Consider the following 23,313-nt stretch of genomic DNA (forward strand, 5'->3'; position numbering starts at 1 on the left):
CAAATGCTGATCGATGCCATAAACAAAAATCTGTTCTTCACATTGAAACTTTAGAAGCGTAATAATAAAAATTATGTATGCAAATATAAAAGAATTCAACTAAAAGTAAAAATGATTTTGAGTGAAATATGAAGTGTAAAAATGATGTGTAAGAATGATGTTGAGTGAAAAAATAAAACTTTTCCTCACGGATTAGTGAACACTTCGCAACCCATGGCATCTTCATTGTCATCATCTTCATATGGCCAGGTGACCACTAGAACTTTTTTGTTGTTTTCAGCATCTGATTTTTGAAAAATAAATATTTTATCCTCTACGATGGAGGACTGAACGAGCAACCAACATGCTCCCAGGATGAAACACGTGACTAGATGTCGCATTGCTGCGTCTTTGGTTCCTGCTTAAATGTACCACCTACAGAGAAAAAGAAATATCCATATGAAATATTTTGTTAATAAATTCTTTGTGGCCATTAGTGCCATACAAATCCATTTATCAAAAAATAAAAAAGTGGTATAAGTGGTATCACAAGTGTTTATTCTTCGGAATTTATTTTGAAGAAACAAGACAGTTCTGTCTAGCATTATGTCAATATATATATTTAGTGTAAATAAATATCTAAACTAAACTCAGTGGCAAGACAGCCCATAGAGGGCCAGGGCCTACTGTGCCCATCTCAGTTTTCTTGACCTTGGGCTCTGAGGTGCAGGAGCAGATGTTCCGGTCAGGTGGTCAGCCGAACGCGGAACCCCCAGTGTTTAGTTCCCAAGCATGCTTGGTACTCATTTATCGACCCACTGAAGGGATGAAAGGCTGAGTCAACCTTGCCCGTCCCGAGGTTGTTTAGCAAGTAAAATGTCACTAAAATATTTCAGCTTGATTTAAAAATCAGCAAATCATAACAACTTCTTACTGGTCACACAAGATGTTCCGTAATAATTGTCCTCCATGCTTAGTTTTAGTATTCTTCTATAAATGGAGTAAAAGAAATATTCACTGTCGGACGTCGCAAATTATTTAATTGAGAATGAACAGAAACGTTTTCAAACTCATTATGGACGTCAATTTTGGAAAAGAGGGATTAAAATAATCTAAAACCAGTTTATTTAAGTTTAAAGTTGAAAAGCGATTCCTGATCAAAAGGAAGAGAAATGCTTGGATAGCCTGGTTGGCAGGACGTTGGACTCGTGTTCATGAGAACGCGAACGAGAGTTCGAATCCCGTCGGACGAAGAATCCCCTCGTATTAAATGATGACTGGTGCACGTTAATTTTGTCGGGGTCACAAAATCCTCCAAGTTCCCACAACAAATCAATTCCTCTCGGGTAATAAATATATTTCTAATAAATATCTACTTCCATATAATCTGCATCGTTCATGTTTCACTTTTTGTGGCCAGATATCATTGGATTATGAAGAGTGGTCTGCATTAAGCTGGTTTTTGTTTCAATAGTCAATTTGAAGCTCATTTTTCTTGAACGCAAGCAAAAGCTATCTTTTTCCTATTTTCTACAATGCTATAAACTATATTCTGAAATTATAGACTGCTTAGTTATAAATTTTTTTTGCTAAAAAAAAGTTTGAGTTTTGACATTAAAATTAAAAAAAAAATATTAATTTTTAATTAAAAAAATATTTTGCGTAAGAAATGTGAAAGTAAACGTAAGAAGAAAAAAAAAAGTTTGCAAGTTTAAAAAATCGGTGCTTCTCATCTCAGTTCCCAGAAAGAAAAAAAAAACTTTAGGAAAAAAAAAACGAGCAATGATTTTCAAAATGGTAAGTTTTGCAAAGATTGCAAACTTGGTGCATTAAAATCAAACTTAATTTATTAATCTTAAATTGTTCATTAAGACTAAAATATTTTTTTTAGTAAAATAAACTAACTTTTCAAATTTTAGTTCATTGTGGTTCTCTTAAAATTCAAATCAATATTTTATAAAATACGTCATTATCAAATCAGAAAGGATGTCAAGCATTGCTATATAATATTTTGAATTCTTTTTACTTAAACTAAAATTCATGAAGCTTTATCTAACAATTTGATAGATTAGATGCCAATTGAAATTCATTTATCATGGTTCAATAATATCTTCTATTGTTATTTTTTCCTTTAAAATCAATAAATCTCATTAAACTTATCTCTGAATGTGTGCATAATTAATTCTACAATTTAAATATAGAAAAAGTTTTTTAGAAGATTAACTTCTTTTAATCACAATTAAATCATGAATAGCCCTAATTACTTCAACAAATAATTCTGATCTCCTATTTAAAATCTAATGAACAATTTTCAACATATTTGAATTTTAAATGTTCCTAAATATAAGTACCACTAAAGTTAGCCAGAAATATGAAACAAGAACATTATTGATAATCAACCAAAAATAATCAAAAGAATACCAGAAAATCAAGAATTTCACATTAAGTATATGGATATAAATAATCAAAAGAATATCACTGAAACAATACTAGATAAAATCTTAATCATAATTTTCCCCATATTAAATTTTAGACGGTCGATACTAAATATGACGGATTAGTGTTACATAAGTTGGTACTGGATATTAAAAACGAATATTCTTGACTTACCATAGCTTTTACATTCCAACATTTCATGTGCTTTCATTAGTGTGTTCTAAATGCTACTTGTGAAAAATATGGAGTTTTATTAACGAATAATATTGAGTTTTATTTGTGAGATTTCACAACATAAGCGTTGTAGTTAAAAGGTTCTACGCTACAGAAAATGTAGACCGACTAATTATTCTCGAGCACAGAATCGTTTAAAGAGGTAATTAAGTTTTTGACGCACCACTGACAAAACAGTATTAAACAGGTCAAGAGGAAAAACTGAAAAACCATCTTAAAACAAAGATTAAGAATGATTTAAGGAGTTAGAATGTCCACGGATATATAAACACGCTGACAATGAACTCCTTGCTTGTTTTATTTTTCTTTCTCTTTACCTTTGTTGCCTTTTTTTTTCTTTTAACATTTGAGAAAGTTTCATCTCTTGCATGATAGGATGTAAAATTTCTTGTCAATTCTTCAAAGGGGAAAAAAAGATGCATGACTGAAAATTTTTGGTCTTGTTTTTAAATATGCATATTATTGATGTTAAACTGAATATTGCACTGAGAAAAAAGTATGAACAAAACTATAAGAAATTGGTAACAGTTAAATTTTTTTTTTGAGTCTATGGGGACATCAATAAGCTAGATAATTTTTACTAAGTGCACTGGTAAATGTAACAACAAAATATGATTTTATGATATTCGATAAAATTTGGTAAACGTGTAAGATTTGGTAATTTCATCATCTTATCTAAGGCATAGAATTTATTTATTCGGTCAAATTTACTTTTCAACGTTTTACAAGTTTTTATATTTTTTATTAAACGCGTGGTTATAAGAACTATAATTTAGAAAATCAGAACTTCTGTTAAACCATTACCACATAAACGGAAAAGATTACCAAATAAATGGTTTAAAAACAGTATATTTTGGCTTATCAACCAGAATTATGATTGTTTTACCATATTTGTCAATACTATACAATACGGTAATTTTACCAGAATTTTTTTTCTCCGTGTGATAATTATAGAATATTAATCAACTGTAAGAAACTATATCTTAAAGCTGAAATATTTTTTTTGGTGTAACTAATTATACAAGGACGTAGGCGTAATTGTTAATTATATATATTTTTGACAACTCCCCCCATGAAATAGTAAAGAACTAGGCATGCAGACAAAACCTAAGAGCAAATTTTCATGATAAAAATTCTAGTGCATTGTTAAGATTCATGCTTTATTATTATTATTCAGCCTAATTATTTGGCCATAAGTTTGCTTAGTTGGATTTTTGTTCTATACGGATCATATAGTACCAAGGAGAAAGAGAAAGTTTTGTAATTGATTCACAATGTGGACAAATATCATCGGTAATTTTTGATTTTCAACTTTTATTCAATTTAAAAAAATGTCACTGGATATACTTATATATATATATATATATTATCATACACAGCAAAAAATTCCGGATCAAATTGCAATGAAAAGTACTAGCACTCAGGGTGCTGCTTCTGATATGCCGTACCGTTCTGATGAAGTGTAATTCTTACAGTAATAATTACGTTAAATCACTGAATTACTCTAATTAAATAAATATTACTGTAAAAGCTTATGCGGCATGATATTTTGCGGTAAAAATTGATTTTACGGTAAAATGGATTTCATGGTAAAATGGATTTGATTTTACGGATGATACACCCAAAGTGTCGGTACTTTATGCCATAATTTGATCCGGAATTTTTTGCAGTGTATTTAAATCACGTGTGTTAAGATCATCTGCTTAATCAAACGTCTTAATAAAAATTATTTATGAAAGGATTTATAAGATTTTAAATTTTTTAAACTATTTTTAAACTCTTTGTGCAGTAAACAATACCAATCAAGTTTTAATTTTTAGATACATTTTTACTTAATGTCAGTGATTAAGTGACTTTTTCCACACAGTTTCAAAAGTTTAAAGCTAAATTTTAAATTTAATTGCTCTTTAATGTCTAATTTTTATACAATCAAAGATATGAAGATGAGATGAATTTTTAATTACTGAAATCTTCTAAAAACTACAACAATTTTAGACATAGAAGAAAGAAGGAACTTGACTTAAAGCACAACTAATTTTATTTTTTAAAAAAGGACAGATGATCGTTTCGGTATTTTGAGAGAAATTTTATCTTCTGCGTCTCGATATTAGGGATAACTAGTGGGCTGCGCCCTCTGCTCGCTAACGCTCGCCAACCCCCGAAAATTGCTACGCAATCTTATGTGGTTTGATTCGCAAACCAAGCTCGCTTCGCTCGCTACTAATTTAGGTACATTGCAAATGCACAAAAATCTAAGAATTAAAAACAATCATTCAAATCCATATAACAACTTTTTATTAAAAAAAAAAATTACTCCTTTTTAGTAAATACTAAGTCATTAAAATAAATTTGAATTCAAATAAATGACTTGTAATTCGTTAAACCTATTAGAAATGTGCTATAGTATAAAATCTTAAGATAAAATTTCTAAAACTGATATCTCTTTAAAAAGGTTACAATTTTGGCTATAATTAAGTCTATTAAAAATTGAAATAAGTGAATTGCAATGGAAAAACCTGCATAAACAAATAAATTCTAGTAAAGCAAATAAATTCGTAATATAAATCAAAAATCGTCAAATAAATTCGTAATATGTAAATTCGTGAAAAAAAGCGCTTTCGACAAAATACTAAAATAAAGATCTATCGACAAAGACAACTCAGTTCTGCCTAGCTTATGCTCTCTCTGATTATTTTCGTTTCCGTTTTTAAAAGCGCTATATGTTGAGCCATCTCAGCTAGATTTGGCATGCGACATTTTTAGCGGCAATCATTGGGCGATTTTCTAGCGTTGCCATTAGGGGAGTTATAATGAGGTTTTTTTTGTCGCCGTGTAAGAGAAATATATATATAGATATTTCATTGTTGTGCCGAAACTATTGTCTGTCTTGATTTAAAGCCACTATTGATACTTTTATGTGTTGTGTTTTGCTTTGTTGTAATATAGAACAAAAATATTATTTGTTCTTTGGCGCAATCTATTTTTTTTTACAAAGTGATTTTTATCCAACTCAAGAATTCATGAAAACATTTTTCAACAAAGTTTCATTGAAATACTTTTTCTTCTTCTAAAAAGTAATGTAATGCGTTTTAAAAAAAAATTTATTATAAGAATTGAAGTAAGCGCAATTTTTTTTTTTTTATCTAACCCGTGCTTACTCTGTCCTTCTACTCAATTATTTTTTTTTACTTAAAATTTATTTTTTTCAAATAAAGATATGTGATTTAATGTTTTAAACTAATGAATAAATAAGCAACTCATTCTTGTTTTTCTACTCTCTAAACAATGAGCGTCACAACAGAAAAAGAGTTATTGTTCTGAATTCAACCTTGAATACGATCTGTAAAAATCTGCGCATTCACTGAGGTTATTGACAGGTGAATGTCAACAAATAAACTTTAAACATAGCAACAGAGAAACATTCCCTGTTGCTTTTAACAACTTCGGTCCTGAAGTATGAATTGGGCAGATAACAAAAAAAAAAAATGGCAAGTTAGATACACAGCACTATAATATATATATATATATATATATATATATATATATATATATATATATATATATATATATATATATACGTATCTTAAAAATGAAATATTATAACATGCCAAACCAAATCTGATACCAATCTGTTACCAAATTAATTAAAAAATATTCTAATAGTTGGACACCAGGTTATAATTAAGCAAAATGAGAACATTTTTCAGCTAAAAGGAATACTAAATTTTCAGTTAAAGGTTCTTAATTGGTCATTAAAGAGTCTAATTTGTCTGTGGAATATTTTTAAGGTGCAAGGAATTACATATAATAATATTTTGAAAACTACAAAAAGATGCGAAGCTTTTAGCTGCAAATGGATAGAAGGTGTTCTAATACTATAGACGAATACTAGAGGTTCTCATACTACTACCGAGTACTAAGTGTTCTAATACTAGGACCAAATACTAGGTTTTCTAATACTAAGGCTGAATACTAGGTGTTCTAATACTAGGACTGGAGGGATTAAGTTAAAATTTCAATTTATAGTTATATTTTATATTTATCTAATTACTTTTAAAATATTTAATTTTCTTAAGAAATTATTCTTAAGAATTTAGTAATTCATTCCATCAAAATGAATTTGAACAGTTTTCAGAATCAGTTGGCATGACACTGTTGCTTGAGGTCAACTTATGATGGTCAATTTTTACCTCAATCATGCGATTTTTACTAGTACTTGTACTTTTAGAGGGACAGTAAAAGCATATTTTCGCACTATCTTTATCAGAGCAGTATTGATGAAGTTTTAATAGGTATCAAATATACTAATGTAATAGATAATTAGCTATATTCGTAAATTTGGTACCAACTAAAAATGCACCAGTTACCATAATACCAGTAGTTCCTAAAATAAAGTATTATTGGCGTCAATAATAATATGACGATATTTTACATTTCTCCTACACGAATTAGTGCCATTTCTGTATTAATTTTGCTTTATGGTACTTAGAGTATGTAGCTTATTTTTTTATTTCAGTTACTTCTTATTACCAAGTTAATTAAGTATCATTGGCGTTAATTATAATTTGTCGACTTTTTTACGCTTCTCCTTAACATTTAGTACCATTTTTTTTATTAATATTGCTTTTAACATATCCTTTTTAAAAATTTCAATTAGTATAATTATTATCAAAATTAATTAAGCATCAATAGCGTCAATAATAATATGGCGATAATTTATATTTTTTCTAAAAGATTTAGTACCTCTCTCTATTAATTTTGCTTTACAGTAAAGCATCATTGGAGTCTATAATAGTTTGATGTTTTACGGTTTCTCCTAATCGAATTAGTACCGTTTCTCTATTAGATTTTCTTTCTAGTACACTTCTTATTTTTTATTTTAATTTACACACATTCTCAAAATTAATTAAGCTTCATTGGAGTCAATAATAGCATAGCGATTTCTCACAGTTTCTCTAAAGGAATAAGTACCGTTTCCCCATTCGTTTTGCTTTTCCGAATGTAGCTATCTGTTTTAATTAAATTGTTACAGCAAATTTAATCAAGCATCATTGGCGTCAATAAAAGTATGGAATTTTTTTATGTTTCTAATATACGAATTTGTGCTATTTATCCATTAAATTTAATTTTTCTGTACACAGCTAATTATTTTTTTTTTAAATTTCAATTACTGTTGATTTGAAATTATTAGTTTATAGGTTCCCATTTTAAAAACATAACTCCAAACAAATTAAACGCATGGCTTCAAATAACTTTATAAGTACCAATGTGACGTTATCCGCCAATGCTACCCTGTTCATGCTAATCATTGATATATCTGACAAAACGAATAAAAAATAAATTAAATATTAAAGAACATGCAAAAAACTTATTTTTTTATGAGAGCTATAAGCTGGGAAATATCAGAGATGTTGCCTTTAGAAATATTTGAAAAAAAGAAAAATTGTCTGAAACAGTCTTACTTTTATCAACGGCGAGCTCTGAGCCAATGAAAAAATTCCACTTCTTATACCACTCTACCAAACCAACTAATTGAAGAATTCAACCGTATTTTAGAATCGGGGCTAAATTTGCCCCTTACAGCTGCTGTCTAACTATCAGAACGATGAAACGTCTGGTGTTATGAGAGACACAGAGACCGACAAACTCTTCATCTTATTACTTTAGATGACATTCTATATTCAGCATCTGGAATCTAAAGTGTTATAATTATTTTTTATTCTCAGCAACTTCGTAGGGTTTCAGTTTAATGAAATCTGTAAAAAACTTTTATTCCTATTGTTTAGCATATAAATTCCTTCTTAGCATATCTTCTGTCATATCAATTCAAGAGAATCAAGCTCAATTTCTTTATTTCTTAGGTGTGAAATTGTTTCAACAGAAAAAGAATGAAGCAGAAAAAACTCTAAATGACCAAAAAAAAAATGCGAATTTAGAGCTGCAGAATATAAATTTATTGTAGCAAAAACCATATTATAATATGGTTTTTGCTACAGGGCAAATGAGGAGAAATCGTTCTGAAAATGTAAAATCATTAATTTCACAATGGTTACTTATAATATTTATTTTTTTATTTAATCTTCATGGGGCCCACTATGTAAATAAATAAAAAAGATTTCACAAAACTGAAAGAAATTTTCATCCTACAAATTATTTGCAAAGTTGTTTCGATTCTGCTTTAATAATTGAATTTTTCAAAAAATATTGCGCATTTTTATTCTTATAATTTTATTATATTCTTTGTGCTAAAAACAAAAATTCTGCTAAACGAAACCTAATAACACTGAAAAGAATTCATTCTACTTTTACTCATAAAACTTTTAGAAATAAGGAGCCATATTTTTTGTTAATGGTGTTCTGAATCAAATTTCAGGATTCATACTAGTATATATACGCAATATTTTGTTAATTTTCAAAAAAGAAAGAGATTCAAAAAAAGCTCTTAAACGTACAATATTGTTTACTAGCGTCGTTTTCCATTATGTTTTCTTTTGTCATAGGGACCGTAGAGAAATTATATAGCTTTTAATTTTTGAGTGTTCTTCGAAAAATGACTTAAGAATTAAAGGGTGCAAACTTTCGAACGCTCTCCTGACTACACTATCGAGACCATAACACTCTAGATTGTGGCTGCTCTTCCCCCAATATTTTAAGAGCCACGAATTCAAATCCATCGAAAAAATGGTATGCTTTTTCAGGTACGTATTTGTGTCTGATTTCATAATTTTAAATATAATCTACTCAAACTAGTCAGCATATTTAAGGTTTGTCTCTCGAATGATGAAAATTTGACCATTAGATCAAAAGTTATTAAAATGTTCTTAGTTTCATTTTGCACAATGCAAGAAAAGAAATACGGGTCACCCAGAATAATGTATGATTTTCATATCCTTAGATTCAATCTTAATGATTCACGGGGGTAACGCTATTATGCTAACTAATTAATGCAAACGAAATTTTAAGTTACGTAATCAGACACAAAAACGTATTTTTTCTGAATAAACATACACTTTTTTTCAAAGGATTTGAATACTTGACCCTATATAGATATAGGACAGCCGCAATTTGAGGAATATGTCCCTAATAGTTTGATGAGGTGAGCAGTTGAAAGTTGGGACACCCTAATGTTAATTTTATTTTTTACGTATACCTCAAGAACTTTTAAGGCGAATTGGAAGAAAAATTTTGTACACACTTATAAAATTTGTTTATCCAAAAATAATTTCATGCAAAAAAATGGCTTTTAATAATGATTCTTTATTATTTTATTTAATAATACCTTAAAAAACTCTAATTCTAATGTATAAAAATTTTTAATTCATTTCAAAGAATGCAATTTTATGTTTCAAACTATGAAATTTAAAAGAAATAAGTAAGCCATTAAGAGTGAATTCTAATACGTAAAGATCCGATTAGATAAAAAAATTATTCAAATTCATATTTTTTGTGGCACTTCATTGCAATGAGCAATGCTTTTGATCACTTGAGCATGGACATTATGAGGTCAAACTCAGTAGATCATCTCAAGAGTTATAACTAAATTTTTTCTATCATTTTTTTCTCACTTGCTTCAATATTTTTTAAAATTTTTTTGCAGTTAAATTGAAATTGTGTTTTTTTGTATATTCTAAACATTATTTTGGTATTCTATACATTTTATTTAATTATTTTTTCAAAAAATCTATGAAATGACGCATTACTGATTACAATTGACCTACAAAATTTTGAGCAAAGACTAAGAATTTGTGTTGAAATCATTTCACAAGTGTGTATATATATATATGTGTGTATATATATATATCACGAGTGTATATATATATATATATATATATATATATGACACTCATATATATATATTATGAGTGTGTATATATATATATATATATATATATATATATATATATATATATATATATATATATATATATATATATATATATATATATATATATATATATATATATATATATATATATATATATATATATATATATATATATATATATATATATATATATATATATATATATATATATATATATATATATATATATATATATATATATATAAGCTAAAAAATTGAGAAAATATGGGAAAAAATACAAAATAATGACAAGAGAAAAAAATTATTAGCAATAATATTTTAAAAGAATTTAAAAGATCATAATTTTTAATACCTTAAAAAAAAAAAAAAATAATAATAATAATAATAATTAAAATATGGAAAACAAAACTAAGAAAAGATATAATCTCTTCATCAGCTCACACGATTATATCCGCAAAAGGAGTGCTTTCTAATATTGTATTAATATAGCCAAAGCAAAATATATCAATACAACAGTGTGAGGAGCACTCACAAAATTTTAAACGAAATTGGAACACATTAAGTAAAAAATATGTACGGAAAAACAAAGAAATATATCAAGCAAAAAACTGAAAATAAAATGTAAAGAGATTAGAGATCAGTACACGAAAAGAAATCTACATAGTGAGGAGCGAATTAAATGAACTTACGCGTACCGGAATCTTTCAAGAATGATTTATAATATTTTCGTAATAAGATTGCCAGATTACAATATATGAAAACAGAAGCATAAATAAAGTGATATCTTATGGCACGTTCTTACTGCTACTTCCCAGTTAATAAAACTTATTAATTATTTTCGTTTTTCTCTTTGTTTTTTTGTGCTATATATATATATATATATATATATATATATATATATATATATATATATATATATATATATATATATATATATATATATATATATATATATATATATATATATATATATATATACATATATATATATATATATATATATATATATATATATATATATATATATATATATATTTAAAAAATTAGCCCAATGCTTGTAAGTATTGAGATTTAAATTTATATTATGAAATTTATATGGAAATACTTTTAAGAAACAGAAATAAGGCAACCTACCTTGAAAAATTGATCAAATATTTAAAAAAAATTTCAGTTGATACTTAATACTTACTGATACTAGATACATAAATGTAAACAAAAATTTCACTCAAAATTTTAAATAACTTTCATGACGATGATTCATATTTCAGGTGACGCATTTCAAGTTATAGATATTTCTAGTTGCATTCTTAGACCCTCCTCAGATGTACGATCTCATTTTTGAAGAATCGAATCACATTGTGAGCAATGTTTACAAAAACTGTTCTTCTTCTTAAACCAAACATTCCGAATAAAAGAAGCCGACACTTATCGTTATTAGTCCCGATACAACAATGATTTGAAATCAATATTTGAACAGTAAATTGCCCTCTCCTTTTATCTTATTAATCTGTATCTGAATTGATGCAATTTTTAATGTATTGGTCGGAATCAAATATTATTTCATAATTTAATCACTTTACGCACGAAATTTGATATTGATTCCCATGAAACAAAGTGTTTGGAGTCGTTTGTGCTTTATTTTAGGTAAATAATGCTATTTTTTTAATCTAGTATAGAAAAATAAATATTATAGAAAAATAAATATTATAGAAAAATAAATATTATAGAAAAATAAATATTATGGAAACATTAAAAGAAGTGATCTTTTATGCTAATTAGACTTTTCTAGATTAATAGAAACTGATTAGTTGCCAACTGTTCAAAGTATTTATGAATTCATGCTGTTTTTTTAATGGTTTTATTACAATCAAATATTATTTCATAATTGAATAACTTCTCTCTCGTAATTTGATAATGATTTCCGTAAAACAACGAGTTTGGAGTCACTGTTGTTTAATTCTATGTTAATAATGCCATTTCTTTAATCTTGTATAGAAAATTAAATATTATAGAAACATTAAAAGAAGTGATCGCTTATTCTGATTAGATTTATGTTCTAGGTCAATAGAAACTGATTAGTTGCAAACTGTTCAAAATGTATAGGAATTCATGCTGTTTTTTTAATGATTTTATTACAATCAAATATTATTTCATAATTAAATAATTTCTCTCATGTAATTTGATAATGATTCCCATGAAACAAAAAGTTTGGAGTCATTTTTGTTTAATTCTCGGTAAATAATGCCATTTCTTTAATCTTGTATAGAAAATTAAACATTATAGAAACATTAAAAGAAGTGATCGCTTATGCTAAATCGCTTTATTTTCTAGATTAATAGAAATTCATTAGTTGCAAACTATTCAAAATGAGCATGAATTTATCCTGTTTTTGAATGATTTTATTTTAATCAAATATCATTTTACAAATAAATCACTTCACTTTCATTTAATTTGCCATTGATTCCCCTGAAGCATATATTAGGAGCCATTTTTGTTTATTCTAGGTAAAAAAATACTATTTCTTTAATCTTATACAGGGAAAGAAATATTATAGAAATATTAAAAACGTGGTGGCTTATTATGTTTATGTTTTAGGTCATTATATACTAATTGTTTACAAATTATTAAAAATGTGTGCATTAAGCAAAGATACCAATTTTAATTATTTTTGTATTGTCAATAAAATTTCTTAATTTTCCTGGTTCTTGAATCATTAGGTTGAATTATTCACTCTTAGTAATACAAAAATGTAATATTAGTAAAATTAATGATTTAATTGAATCATCATTAATAATTAACTCTCCTGCATATGAGCGTAATTTCTTCTATCCCGTAATGGCCAATTACGCAAAAGAGCCTTCGTAGTTTTCTAGCAGTTGTTGTTTAAAATTAAAGCATAACAGGAAAAAGATTACGAAAACACTCTAAAAACAAATGTCGTCATAATTATTGATGGATAGTTTAAAAAAATAATATTTTCACTTTTATTATTTTGTTGAAATGTACGCAGACCCTCCCAATTTTACGTTCATTAGTAAAATAAAATGTGACAGAGTTTTAAAACGGTTATTTCAGTGGTAGTTAAACTATTGAATCTTATACTATAATACGAGGAATGGTTGCCAAGTCGAAAATCGCCCCAGAATTAATAAACTCCGGTAAACTTGGGGGTCTGGGGTTTTTGGCCACGAGGAATCGATTGGCGCCGGTTTTGAAGCGCTACGGTCGAGCAGTTCGGAGTTACAGATAGGATATTTTCAAACTTTATTAGTTCGCCATAGATACTTTTCTTCACTCTTATAAATGTATGCTAATGCGAACCTTACAATTGAAATATTAATTTTCGACAACTTAAACCAATAATATACGAAGGAATTAATAATTTAATTGTAAGGTTCGCATTAGTTTACATTTATCAAAGTGGAGAAAAGTTTAACTTTTGTGTTAAAATCACCGTCAACACAGTCCGACATTTCAACATTCATCAGATTTCAAGCTACATTTTCAACATGCAGAACGCACCTCTACATGAAATTCTTCAAGGAGCCGGAATTTTGGAACAACAAGCGATCAACTCAATTCTACCCGCAAATGGACAACTAGAAGATACCGTCATTGTCAGAATGCTTCTCCATTACGCCGAACAAGCTTACCCGACCGTCAAAGTTGCCGTACTTCACCCTGAATTTGTCGCACGCTTCTACGATGGCGCTTATGAAGGAATGGCTCTTCTCAACGATATCAGCGACCAGAACAAGGCTTCCAACTATCTATACGGCGTTCAACAAGGATTCGACGTGCTACTCATTTCCATTCACAAGAGAGCTCAAATGGATAGAGGCGAGCACTGGATGCTAGGAATTTACGAAGCAAGCTATGGAGAACGTCAACTATTAGTCTGCAATCCAGTCGACAACCCGCTGCCCATCGATGCTGTTTTGAGAAAAATACTGCGACACGTTTTGAATACCGTTGTTACGAATGAAAAGCTGAAAGGATGCATCGTGAAGCCTCGCAACGCTTACAACCACCAAGATGACGCGTCTTCCTGCGGAGTTTATGCTCAACAATGCCTCTCTCATCGACGCCTTTTCCTGGACAAGAATTTTCAAGAAGCGGATGAACGGAAGCAAATTTACGAATTCGTTGTGAACAGTGTCTTTAATTGTATAATTTTTTGTTATCAATTACATTTTATTTCCTATGACTCTTCAAACTTCACCTTTGTATAGAATAGTTCCCTTTCCAAACTCTGTTTAGATAGTTTACAATGATGCACTTTAACCGGTTATCTTTTCACCAATGGTTTCACAAATTTTCTTATGGCATGTATTGTTTTGATAAATCACAATTGAAAATTTAAATCTTCGAGTCAGCATCGATACCTGTTTTCTCCGAGCGGAGCTCGGTCACCCGCTGGTAAATAATAATGATTTGAATAACTAAAATGGTGATGAAACCTTTTGCATATTTACTTGCTTTTCTGTGTAAGCATTGAACGAATGCTTCTGGTTAATATTTAAATACTATATGGTGATCCAAACAATAACAAATCGTATATTGAATAAATAATACTTTTTTTACGATTTCTGGAAAATTTATTTTTTTAAATTACAACACAATTGTTAGACGGGTGCAAAATGATCGTTTAGCGAGCTAAAATTGCAGATTAAGACCTAAAAAAAGAGACAAAAATTTTGTTAATTACGCGTGTGAACAATTTTCTTTCCTCTGTTGCATAAGATTTTTTTAACAGATCTTAGATACTTTCGTATAGCTGATTTAAAATCGGCAATCGGTTTTTCTCGCCACGGTACAGATTTCTTTTCAAAATTTATTCTTTTTAGTCTATTTATTACCGACATATATACAAGTTTAAAAACGTAATAGATAACAGAAGGTGGCGTAAATGCTCCGGCAAACTCTAGGAGAGTTAGGGCACATCAGCAGGATTAAAACTGCATGGAACTAGCGAGTAAATAAAGATGATTAGAATAATAGCTGAAATTCTTTAGAAACCTTTAGAAAATGTAGCTGTTTTTATATGTAATCATTAAACTAATGCGTCAGGATAACTTTTAAACAATATCTGGTGATCCAGACAATTAAAAATAGGATTTTGAATAAATAATCCCAAGAAACTGAGGCAGTAAGATGTTACTGCCTCAGATGTAAGATGTTTCTGATTTGTTTTAAGATTCATAGTTTGAAATATAAAATTACATTCTTTAAAATGAATTAAAGATTTGTATACATTACAATTAGAATTTCTTACGGTATAATTAAATAAAATAATAAAGAATCATTATTAAAAGTTATTTTTTGCGCGAAATTATTTTTGGATAAACGAATTTCATAACTGTGCACTAAAATTTTTTTCAATTCGCTTTCAAAGTTCTTGTGGTATGGCGAAATACGTGAAAAATAAAATAAAAATTAAGGAGTCCCAACTTTCAACTGCTCTTCTCACCAAACTATTAGGAGCATATTCCTCAAATTGCGGCTGCCCTATATCTATATAGGGTCAAGTATCAAAATCCTTTGAAAAAAGTGTATGTTTATTCAGAAAAAATACGTTTTTGTGTCTGATTACGTAACTTAAAATTTCGTTTGCATTAATTAGTTAGCATAATAGCGTTACCCCCGTGAATCATTAAGATTGAATCTAAGGACATGAAAATCATGCATTATTCTGGGTGACCCGTATTTCTTTTCTTGCATTGGGCAAAATGAAAACAAGAGCATTTTAATAACTTTTGATCTAATGGTCAAATTTTCATCATTCGAGAGACAAACCTTAAATATGTTGACTAGTTTGAGTAGATGATATTTAAAATTATGAAATCAGACACAAATACGTACCTGAAAGAGCATACCATTTTCTCGATGGATTTGAGTACATGGCTCTTAAAAAGGGGGAAGAGTAGCCACAATAAAGAATGTTATGGTCTCGATAGTGTAGTCAGGAGAACGATCGAAAGTTTGGACCCCTTAATTCTTTAGTCATTTTTCGAAGAACACTAAAAAATTAGGAGCTATATAATTTCTCTAGAATCCCCATGATTAAAAAAAACGTAATAGAATACGACGCTAGTAAACAATATTGTATGTTCAAGAACTTTTTTTGAATCTCTTCCCTTTTTATAAATTAACAAAATATTGCGTATATATACTAGTATGAATCCTGAAATTTGATTCAGAACACCATTAGCAAAAAATATGGCTCCTTATTTCTGAAAGTTTTATGAGTAGAAGTAGAATGAATTCTTTTCAGTGTTATTGGTTTCGTTTAGTAGAATTTTTGTTCTTAGCACAGGGAATATAATAAAATTATAAGAATAAAAATGTACGATATTTTGGAAAAATTCATTTATCAGAGCATTAGCGAAACAGCTCTGCAAATAATTTGTAGGTGGAAAACATTTTTCAGTTTTGTGAAATCTTCTTTATTAATTCACATAGTGGGGCCCATGAAGATTAAATAAAAAAATATATATTATAAGTAACCATTGTGAAATTAATGATTTTACATTTTCAGAACGATTTCTCCTCATTTGCCCTGTAGCAAAAACCATATTATAATATGTTTTTTGTTACAGTTAATTTATATTCTGCAGCTCTAAATTCGCAACCAAATTTTTGTGATAATTAAGAGTTTTTTCTCCTTCATTCTTTTTCTGTTGAAACAATTTCACGCCTAAAAAATGAAGAAATTGAGCTTGATTCTTGTTAATTGATATGCCAGAAGATATGCTAACAATGAATTTATATGCTAAATAATAGAAAAAAAGTTTTCCCGGATTTTATTAAACTGAAACCCTACGAAGTTGCTGAGAATAAAAAATAATTATGACACTTTAGATTCCAGAAGCTGAATATAGAATGTCATCTAAAATAATAAGATGAAGAGTTTGTTTGTCTGTGTGTCTCTCATAACTCCAGACGTTCCATCGTTCTGACATTTAGGCAGCGGCTACAAGGGGCAAATTTAGTAATTCTAAAATACGGTTGAATTCTTCAATTAGTTGGTTTGGTAGAGTGGTATACGAAGTGGAATTTTTTCATTGGCTTAGAACTCGCAGTTGATAAAAGTAAGACTGTTGCAGACGATTTTTCTTTTTTTCAAAATATTTTTAAAGATAACATCTCTGATATTTTTCAGCTTATAGCTCTCATTAAAAAAAGAAGTTTTTTGCATGTTCTTTAATATTTAATTTATTTTTTATCCGTTATGTCAGATATATCAATGATTAGCATGAACTGGATAGCATTGGCGGATTACGTCACATTGGTATTTGTAAAGTTATTTGAAGCCACGCGTTTAATTTGTTTGGAGTTATGTTTTTAAAATGGGAACCTATAAACTAATAATTTAAGATCAACAGTAATTGAAATAAAAAAAATAATAAGCTGTGTACTGAAAAAGCAAATTTAATGGATAAACAGCACAAATTCGTATATTAGAAACATAAAAAAATTCCATATTTTTATTGACGCTAATGATGCTTGATTAAATTTGCTATTAAGTAACAATTTAATTAAAACAGATAGCTACATTCGGAAAAGCAAAACGAATGGGGAAACGGTACTTATTCCTTTAGAGAAACTGTGAGAAATCGCTATGCTGTCATTGACTCCAATGAAGCTTAATTAATTTTGATAATGTGTGTAAATTTAAATAAAAAATAAGAAGTGTGCTAGAAGGAAAAACTAATGGAGAAAAGGTAATAATTCGCCTAGGGGAAACAGTAAGAATCAAACTATTATAAACTCCAATGATGCTTAATAAATATTGGTAATAAGTACTAATTGAGAGGGGAAAAATATGCTATGTACTGTAAAGCAAAATTAATAGAGAGAGGTACTAAATCTTTTAGAAAAAAATATGAGTTATCGCCATATTATTATTGACGCTATTGATACTTAATTAATTTTGATAATAATTACAAATTGAAATTTTAAAAAAAAGATATGTTAAAAGCAATATTAATAGAAAAATGGTACTAAATGTAAAAGAGAAGAGTAAAAAATTCGTCAAATTATTATTAACGCCAATGATGCTTAATGAACTTGGTAATAAGTACTAACTGAAATAAAAAAACAAGCTACATTCTCTAAGTATCATAAAGCAAAATTAATACGGAAATGGTACTAATTCGTGTAGGAGAAATGTAAAATATCGTCATATTATTATTGACGCCAATGATACTTAATTATTTTAGGTACTACTGGTGTAATGGTAATTGGTACATTTAGTTGGTACCAAATGCACAAATGTAGCTAATTATCTATTACATTAGTATATTTGATACCTATTAAAACTTCATCAATACTGCTTTGATATAGATACTGTGAAAATATGTTTTTTACGGTCCCTCTAAAGGTACAAGTACCAGAAAAAATCGCTTGATTGTGGTGAAGTTTGACCATCACAAGTTGGCCTCAAACAACAGCGTCATGCTGAAAACAGTTCAAATTCATTTTGATGGAATGAATTACTAAATTCTTAAGAATAATTTCTTACGAACATTAAATATTTTACAAGTAATTAAATAAATATAAAATTCTAATTATACATTTAAATTTTAACGTAATCCCTCCAGTCCTAGTATAAGAACACATAGTATTTGGCCCTAGTATCAGAACACTTAGTATTCGGTCCAAGAATTAGAGGTAGTATGGTTCTAGTATTAAAACACAACATTACATTACTCTACATCCCTTATTTTTAAGATTTTTAAGGGTGAAACCTAATAATGTATGCAAAAATAGAAATACGCTTTGAAATTTGCTCGGTTAATGGCAACACGCCTACAATAGACAAAATAAGTAAAAATACTTCTATCCATTTGCAGCTAAAAGCTTTGCATTTTTTTTAGTTTTCAAAACATTATTATATGTAATTCCTTGCGTCTTAAAAATATTCCACAGTACAAATTAGACTCTTTAATGACCAATTAAGAACTTTTAACTATAAATTTGGTATTCCTTTCAGCTGAAAAAATTTTCTCATTTTGCTTAATTATAACCTGGTGTCTTTACTTGATTAAAACTTCATTCGCTTCAAAAAGCGAATGAAGTTTTTATTCAAGTGAAGATTGGAGATGTTAAACATTAAAATGGTTTATTTTTTTGAGGAAATTTTAAATGCTTCCCTAACGTTTTTCTTAAAACTAAAATATGTAGTTAGAATTAAATTATATTGTTTGTGCTATTAAATGCTAAATCTATTCAATTATGCATTTTAACTTAATCCTTTAATTTGCTAATGATTCTCCTGAAACGGGCATCTTATGAAATCACTTGCTTAGTAATCGATGACTGAAACCACAATTTTAGTAATTTAATTTTATACTATCAAGATGATTAGGATTATATATATTGAAAAAGTGAACATCTGATGTCATAGTTGAATAAATTTGCATTTGTTAAAATAAATAATGAGTTTCGAAATCTTTAATGTTTACTATTTCGAATTGTTAATTTTTTTACATTTACATTTGTTTTTTTACTGTTCAAATTTGGATTTTACATATTTTGAGTATTGGTTCTAATAATTTAGATTGATGGGATATTTGTAATACTTTAACAATCAATCGCCACTTACTTGGAAAAATAATTTTCTGCTATTCTTCCTAAAAAGAATAAACTTAAACTGTTATTTTTTTAATTAATTATCTTTAAACTTTTCTACCAATACCAATTCTTTTATTCTTTTATCAATGATACACTGGATTAGGAACTAAAGTGTTACTCAAAACACCTGTTCATACCCACGTTATCAGTAAAGCCTTAAGTTATAAAAAATACTGCCTTAATACGGTGAATTTAAATTATCTGTGATTTCAAAATCTGGATGGTTTTTTTCTTATCTTGAAATTCCAAATAAAAAATCAATTTGAAACTTTGTGAATGAATTTCTATGTCTCATCTCGATATTTTTTTAATAAGATTTGACCAGAGGAATCATCAATTTCAAATCTCAAATTTCAAATTAAAATTATTTTCTTATTACAATAATTTTTTATTCAAAAATGATTTGAATAAGAAATCACTAAAATGTATATTAATAGTGCAATCAATCTAATTTAATTTAATACAGTTTTCTTAAAATGTTAATTAGTGGCTATTGCTAATATGTTAATCAGAGGTTACTGTTAAAATGTTAATCAGTAATCAAGCATGTAGCATAATCATCATAAAGGGGTAAAACTGGTGTTCTAATATCGCTTTAAACAAATAATTCATCGTTCATATTTAAGATCTATTGGAATTCAGGAATTTCTTAAATTTAGAATTTTAATTGAAAAGACTAATCAGATTATGATCTTCATCCTATTTATTTGCATTTTTAATACTTATATATTTCTTATTTTAAATTTTTATTTGATTGGCAGTGCCATTAATGTAAAAAATAACATGAGTGCTTTACCATAGATTTCAAGAAAAATAGCTTGGCAACTACTTTTCCCCTTACTAATACTATCAAAAACTGATAGAAGAAATGTAATGTTTGAAATATATATTTTTTCCCAAAATGTAGATTATAATAAAAAATCAATCGTGCAAAAACTCAATTTTTATTTATTTGTTTTCTTTGACGATTACGTTCATTTTTCAAGTGCACGACAGTATACACATATTTGAGAGCATTTACAAAATATAAATTAGAATTCATATAAATGCAAGCATACAATGCAATTCTGTTTCTGTCAGAAATATAAGTTTATCCCTTTCATTAAAAAATTGGCGCTCAGTAAAAAAATACGATATTTTGAAGAGAAAAAAAAAACGCAAAAAGTGAATTTAGCATTAAGGAGCTCTAATTTTCGACCACTCTCCTAACTAAACTATTGGGAACCACATTTTATAGATTCTGGCTACCCTCCCTCAGTATTTTCAGAGTCAAAAATCCAAATTCGTCGAATAAAAAACATGTTCATTCTGAGAGTAAACGTTTTTGTGTATGATTCCGTAACTTAATTAATAGTTCAATTCTAATTTATTAGCATAGTTGACATTTTAAACTATTTATATTAGCACTGAGCACGTGAAAATTCACACAATAAAAACAAAGTATTTATGGGTAATGATTTTTTCATTTAAAAAATAAATAAGAAAAATTATAAAAATTAAAGAAAAAAGAAATAGAAAAAGCTTTAATGATGACCATCCTTTAATAATATTTTGCATTGCTCTCATAACATGCACAAAATATATAGAAATATGCACTTTTGTTGAAAGTTTTTGTGTATATTGAACCCTGATCTCTCCCAAATATGGTGCTAAGTTGAACAGATTATTGTACACCTTTAACTTAATTAGACAATCAAATATGTTACGACCTTAATATGGTGCTAAGTTGACCAAATTATCGTACACCTTTAACTTGAATAGAGCATCAAATATGCTACAACTTTAATATGGTACTAAGTTGAATAAATTATCCTACACCTTTTACTTGATTAGACGATCAATATGCTACAACCTTAAAATGGTACTAAGTTGACCAAATTATTGTACACCTTAAACTTGATTACACGATCAAATTTCCTACAGCCTCAATATAGTGCTAAGTTGGCAAATTATCGTTCACTTTAACTCTGATTGGAACTCTGATAGAATTAGCTATAACTTTAATAGGGTGCTAAGTTGACTAAGTTACCGTACACCATAAACTTGATTAGATTATCATATGTGCTACATCCATAATATGGTGCTAAGTTGACCTAATTATATTGTACATCATAAATTTGATTAGAGGATACTATGTTTTTGATTTGAACAGTATAATAAGTATAAACGTATAAAGTATCATTATAAATATCAATTTAAATTTTATAATGAATATCAAGGTGCTAAATTATTTATTTTTTAAAAATTAGATCTTTTTTAATTAAAGTCTGATGATTCTTTTTTAAACTTGAATTTAATTTTATGTTTTTGTTAAATTATTGAATAAACGATTCAAATGGTAATCTTTATTATATTATTTCAGGTAATCTTTATTATATTATTATATTCTTTATATTATTATATTCTTTATCATATTACATATGGGTGATTCTCACGAAATATGACAATTCGCTGTCCCTTGCTCCAAGATCTAATACTATAATACAAAAAGAACTTTTTTTTTAAAAAAAATTTATAAATTGCATTTCAAAATGACTTTGCACTAGCATTAACTCTTTTGTATAGTTAAAAAATTTAATTGAACTTCAAAATGTCATTTTCCTGGCATGTCCCAAACAATGTTTGCAATAATAACTACCTTCGAAACTTCCCATAAATTTTTCAATATCTAATTTTTTTTATCTCAACCGGTGTAAGCATTTCTAGAATATACGCAGAGGGTATTATTTACAAAAACATCGTTTAAAATAATTTTCTATTTTTTTCTGTCAATAATTTGTTTATCCCAAGAAGATATGTCATTTTCCTGGCTACTTTTATTTAGTGGTTTATAACCAAAATTGATAGAGCCAGCAATCAATATCTTATGTTAACAGATAGATTAGATGCCCTCCTATAGGAACATGCCTTGTTGCATGAATAAAGAACCAATTTTCAGGTTCAAAATCTATTTCAAAAAATTTTTCAAGATGAGTAGGTTTTTGTGTTGTCATTTTCCTGGCTTCTTGAAATCATTAATAACATAAACTACATAGATTTATCTGAGTTATTTTAAGAAATCCTGTTGTTTTCTGCAGAATGTAAACGTCTTAGGCCAAAATATTAAATTAAAGTAAAGTTATATGCTATAAAACGTAACAAATTGTAAAAAATATTTTTCATAAATATATTCCAACATCTAAAAAATTTATGAATAAAATTTA

The 23,313-nt window shown here is 27.9% G+C and overlaps 2 protein-coding genes across 14 annotated transcripts in view; one reads left to right on the top strand and one right to left on the bottom strand.

Annotated features, from left to right (window-relative positions):
* LOC107453245 (uncharacterized) overlaps positions 1-23,313 on the bottom strand; it is a 116,553-nt gene that overhangs the window by 39,257 nt on the left and 53,983 nt on the right. For 6 of the 13 annotated variants that reach the window (XM_087165992.1, XM_071179661.2, XM_087165999.1 and 3 more), the window contains one exon: positions 190-414. In XM_087165992.1, the coding sequence (XP_087022118.1) occupies positions 190-380 (191 nt within the window). In that variant the 5' untranslated portion in view covers positions 381-414. Of the gene's footprint in view, positions 1-189; positions 415-8,111; positions 8,345-11,608; positions 11,891-20,081; positions 20,218-23,313 lie in introns of those variants that run through there. The other 7 variants (XM_071179659.2, XM_071179660.2, XM_071179662.2 and 4 more) reach the window with 7 other exon arrangements.
* The window catches only part of LOC107453244 (putative monocarboxylate transporter 5), a 53,451-nt gene continuing 42,102 nt past the window's right edge, over positions 11,965-23,313 (top strand). Inside the window, exon 1 of the mRNA XM_087165975.1 lies at positions 11,965-12,118. The gene's annotated coding sequence lies outside the window, so the exon portion shown is untranslated. The remainder of the gene's footprint in view (positions 12,119-23,313) is intronic.

The sequence above is a fragment of the Parasteatoda tepidariorum genome, chromosome 1 (genome assembly GCF_982258835.1).
Source record: "Parasteatoda tepidariorum strain Cologne lab strain chromosome 1, Ptep-v5.0, whole genome shotgun sequence".
Taxonomy (NCBI): Eukaryota; Metazoa; Arthropoda; class Arachnida; order Araneae; family Theridiidae; genus Parasteatoda; species Parasteatoda tepidariorum.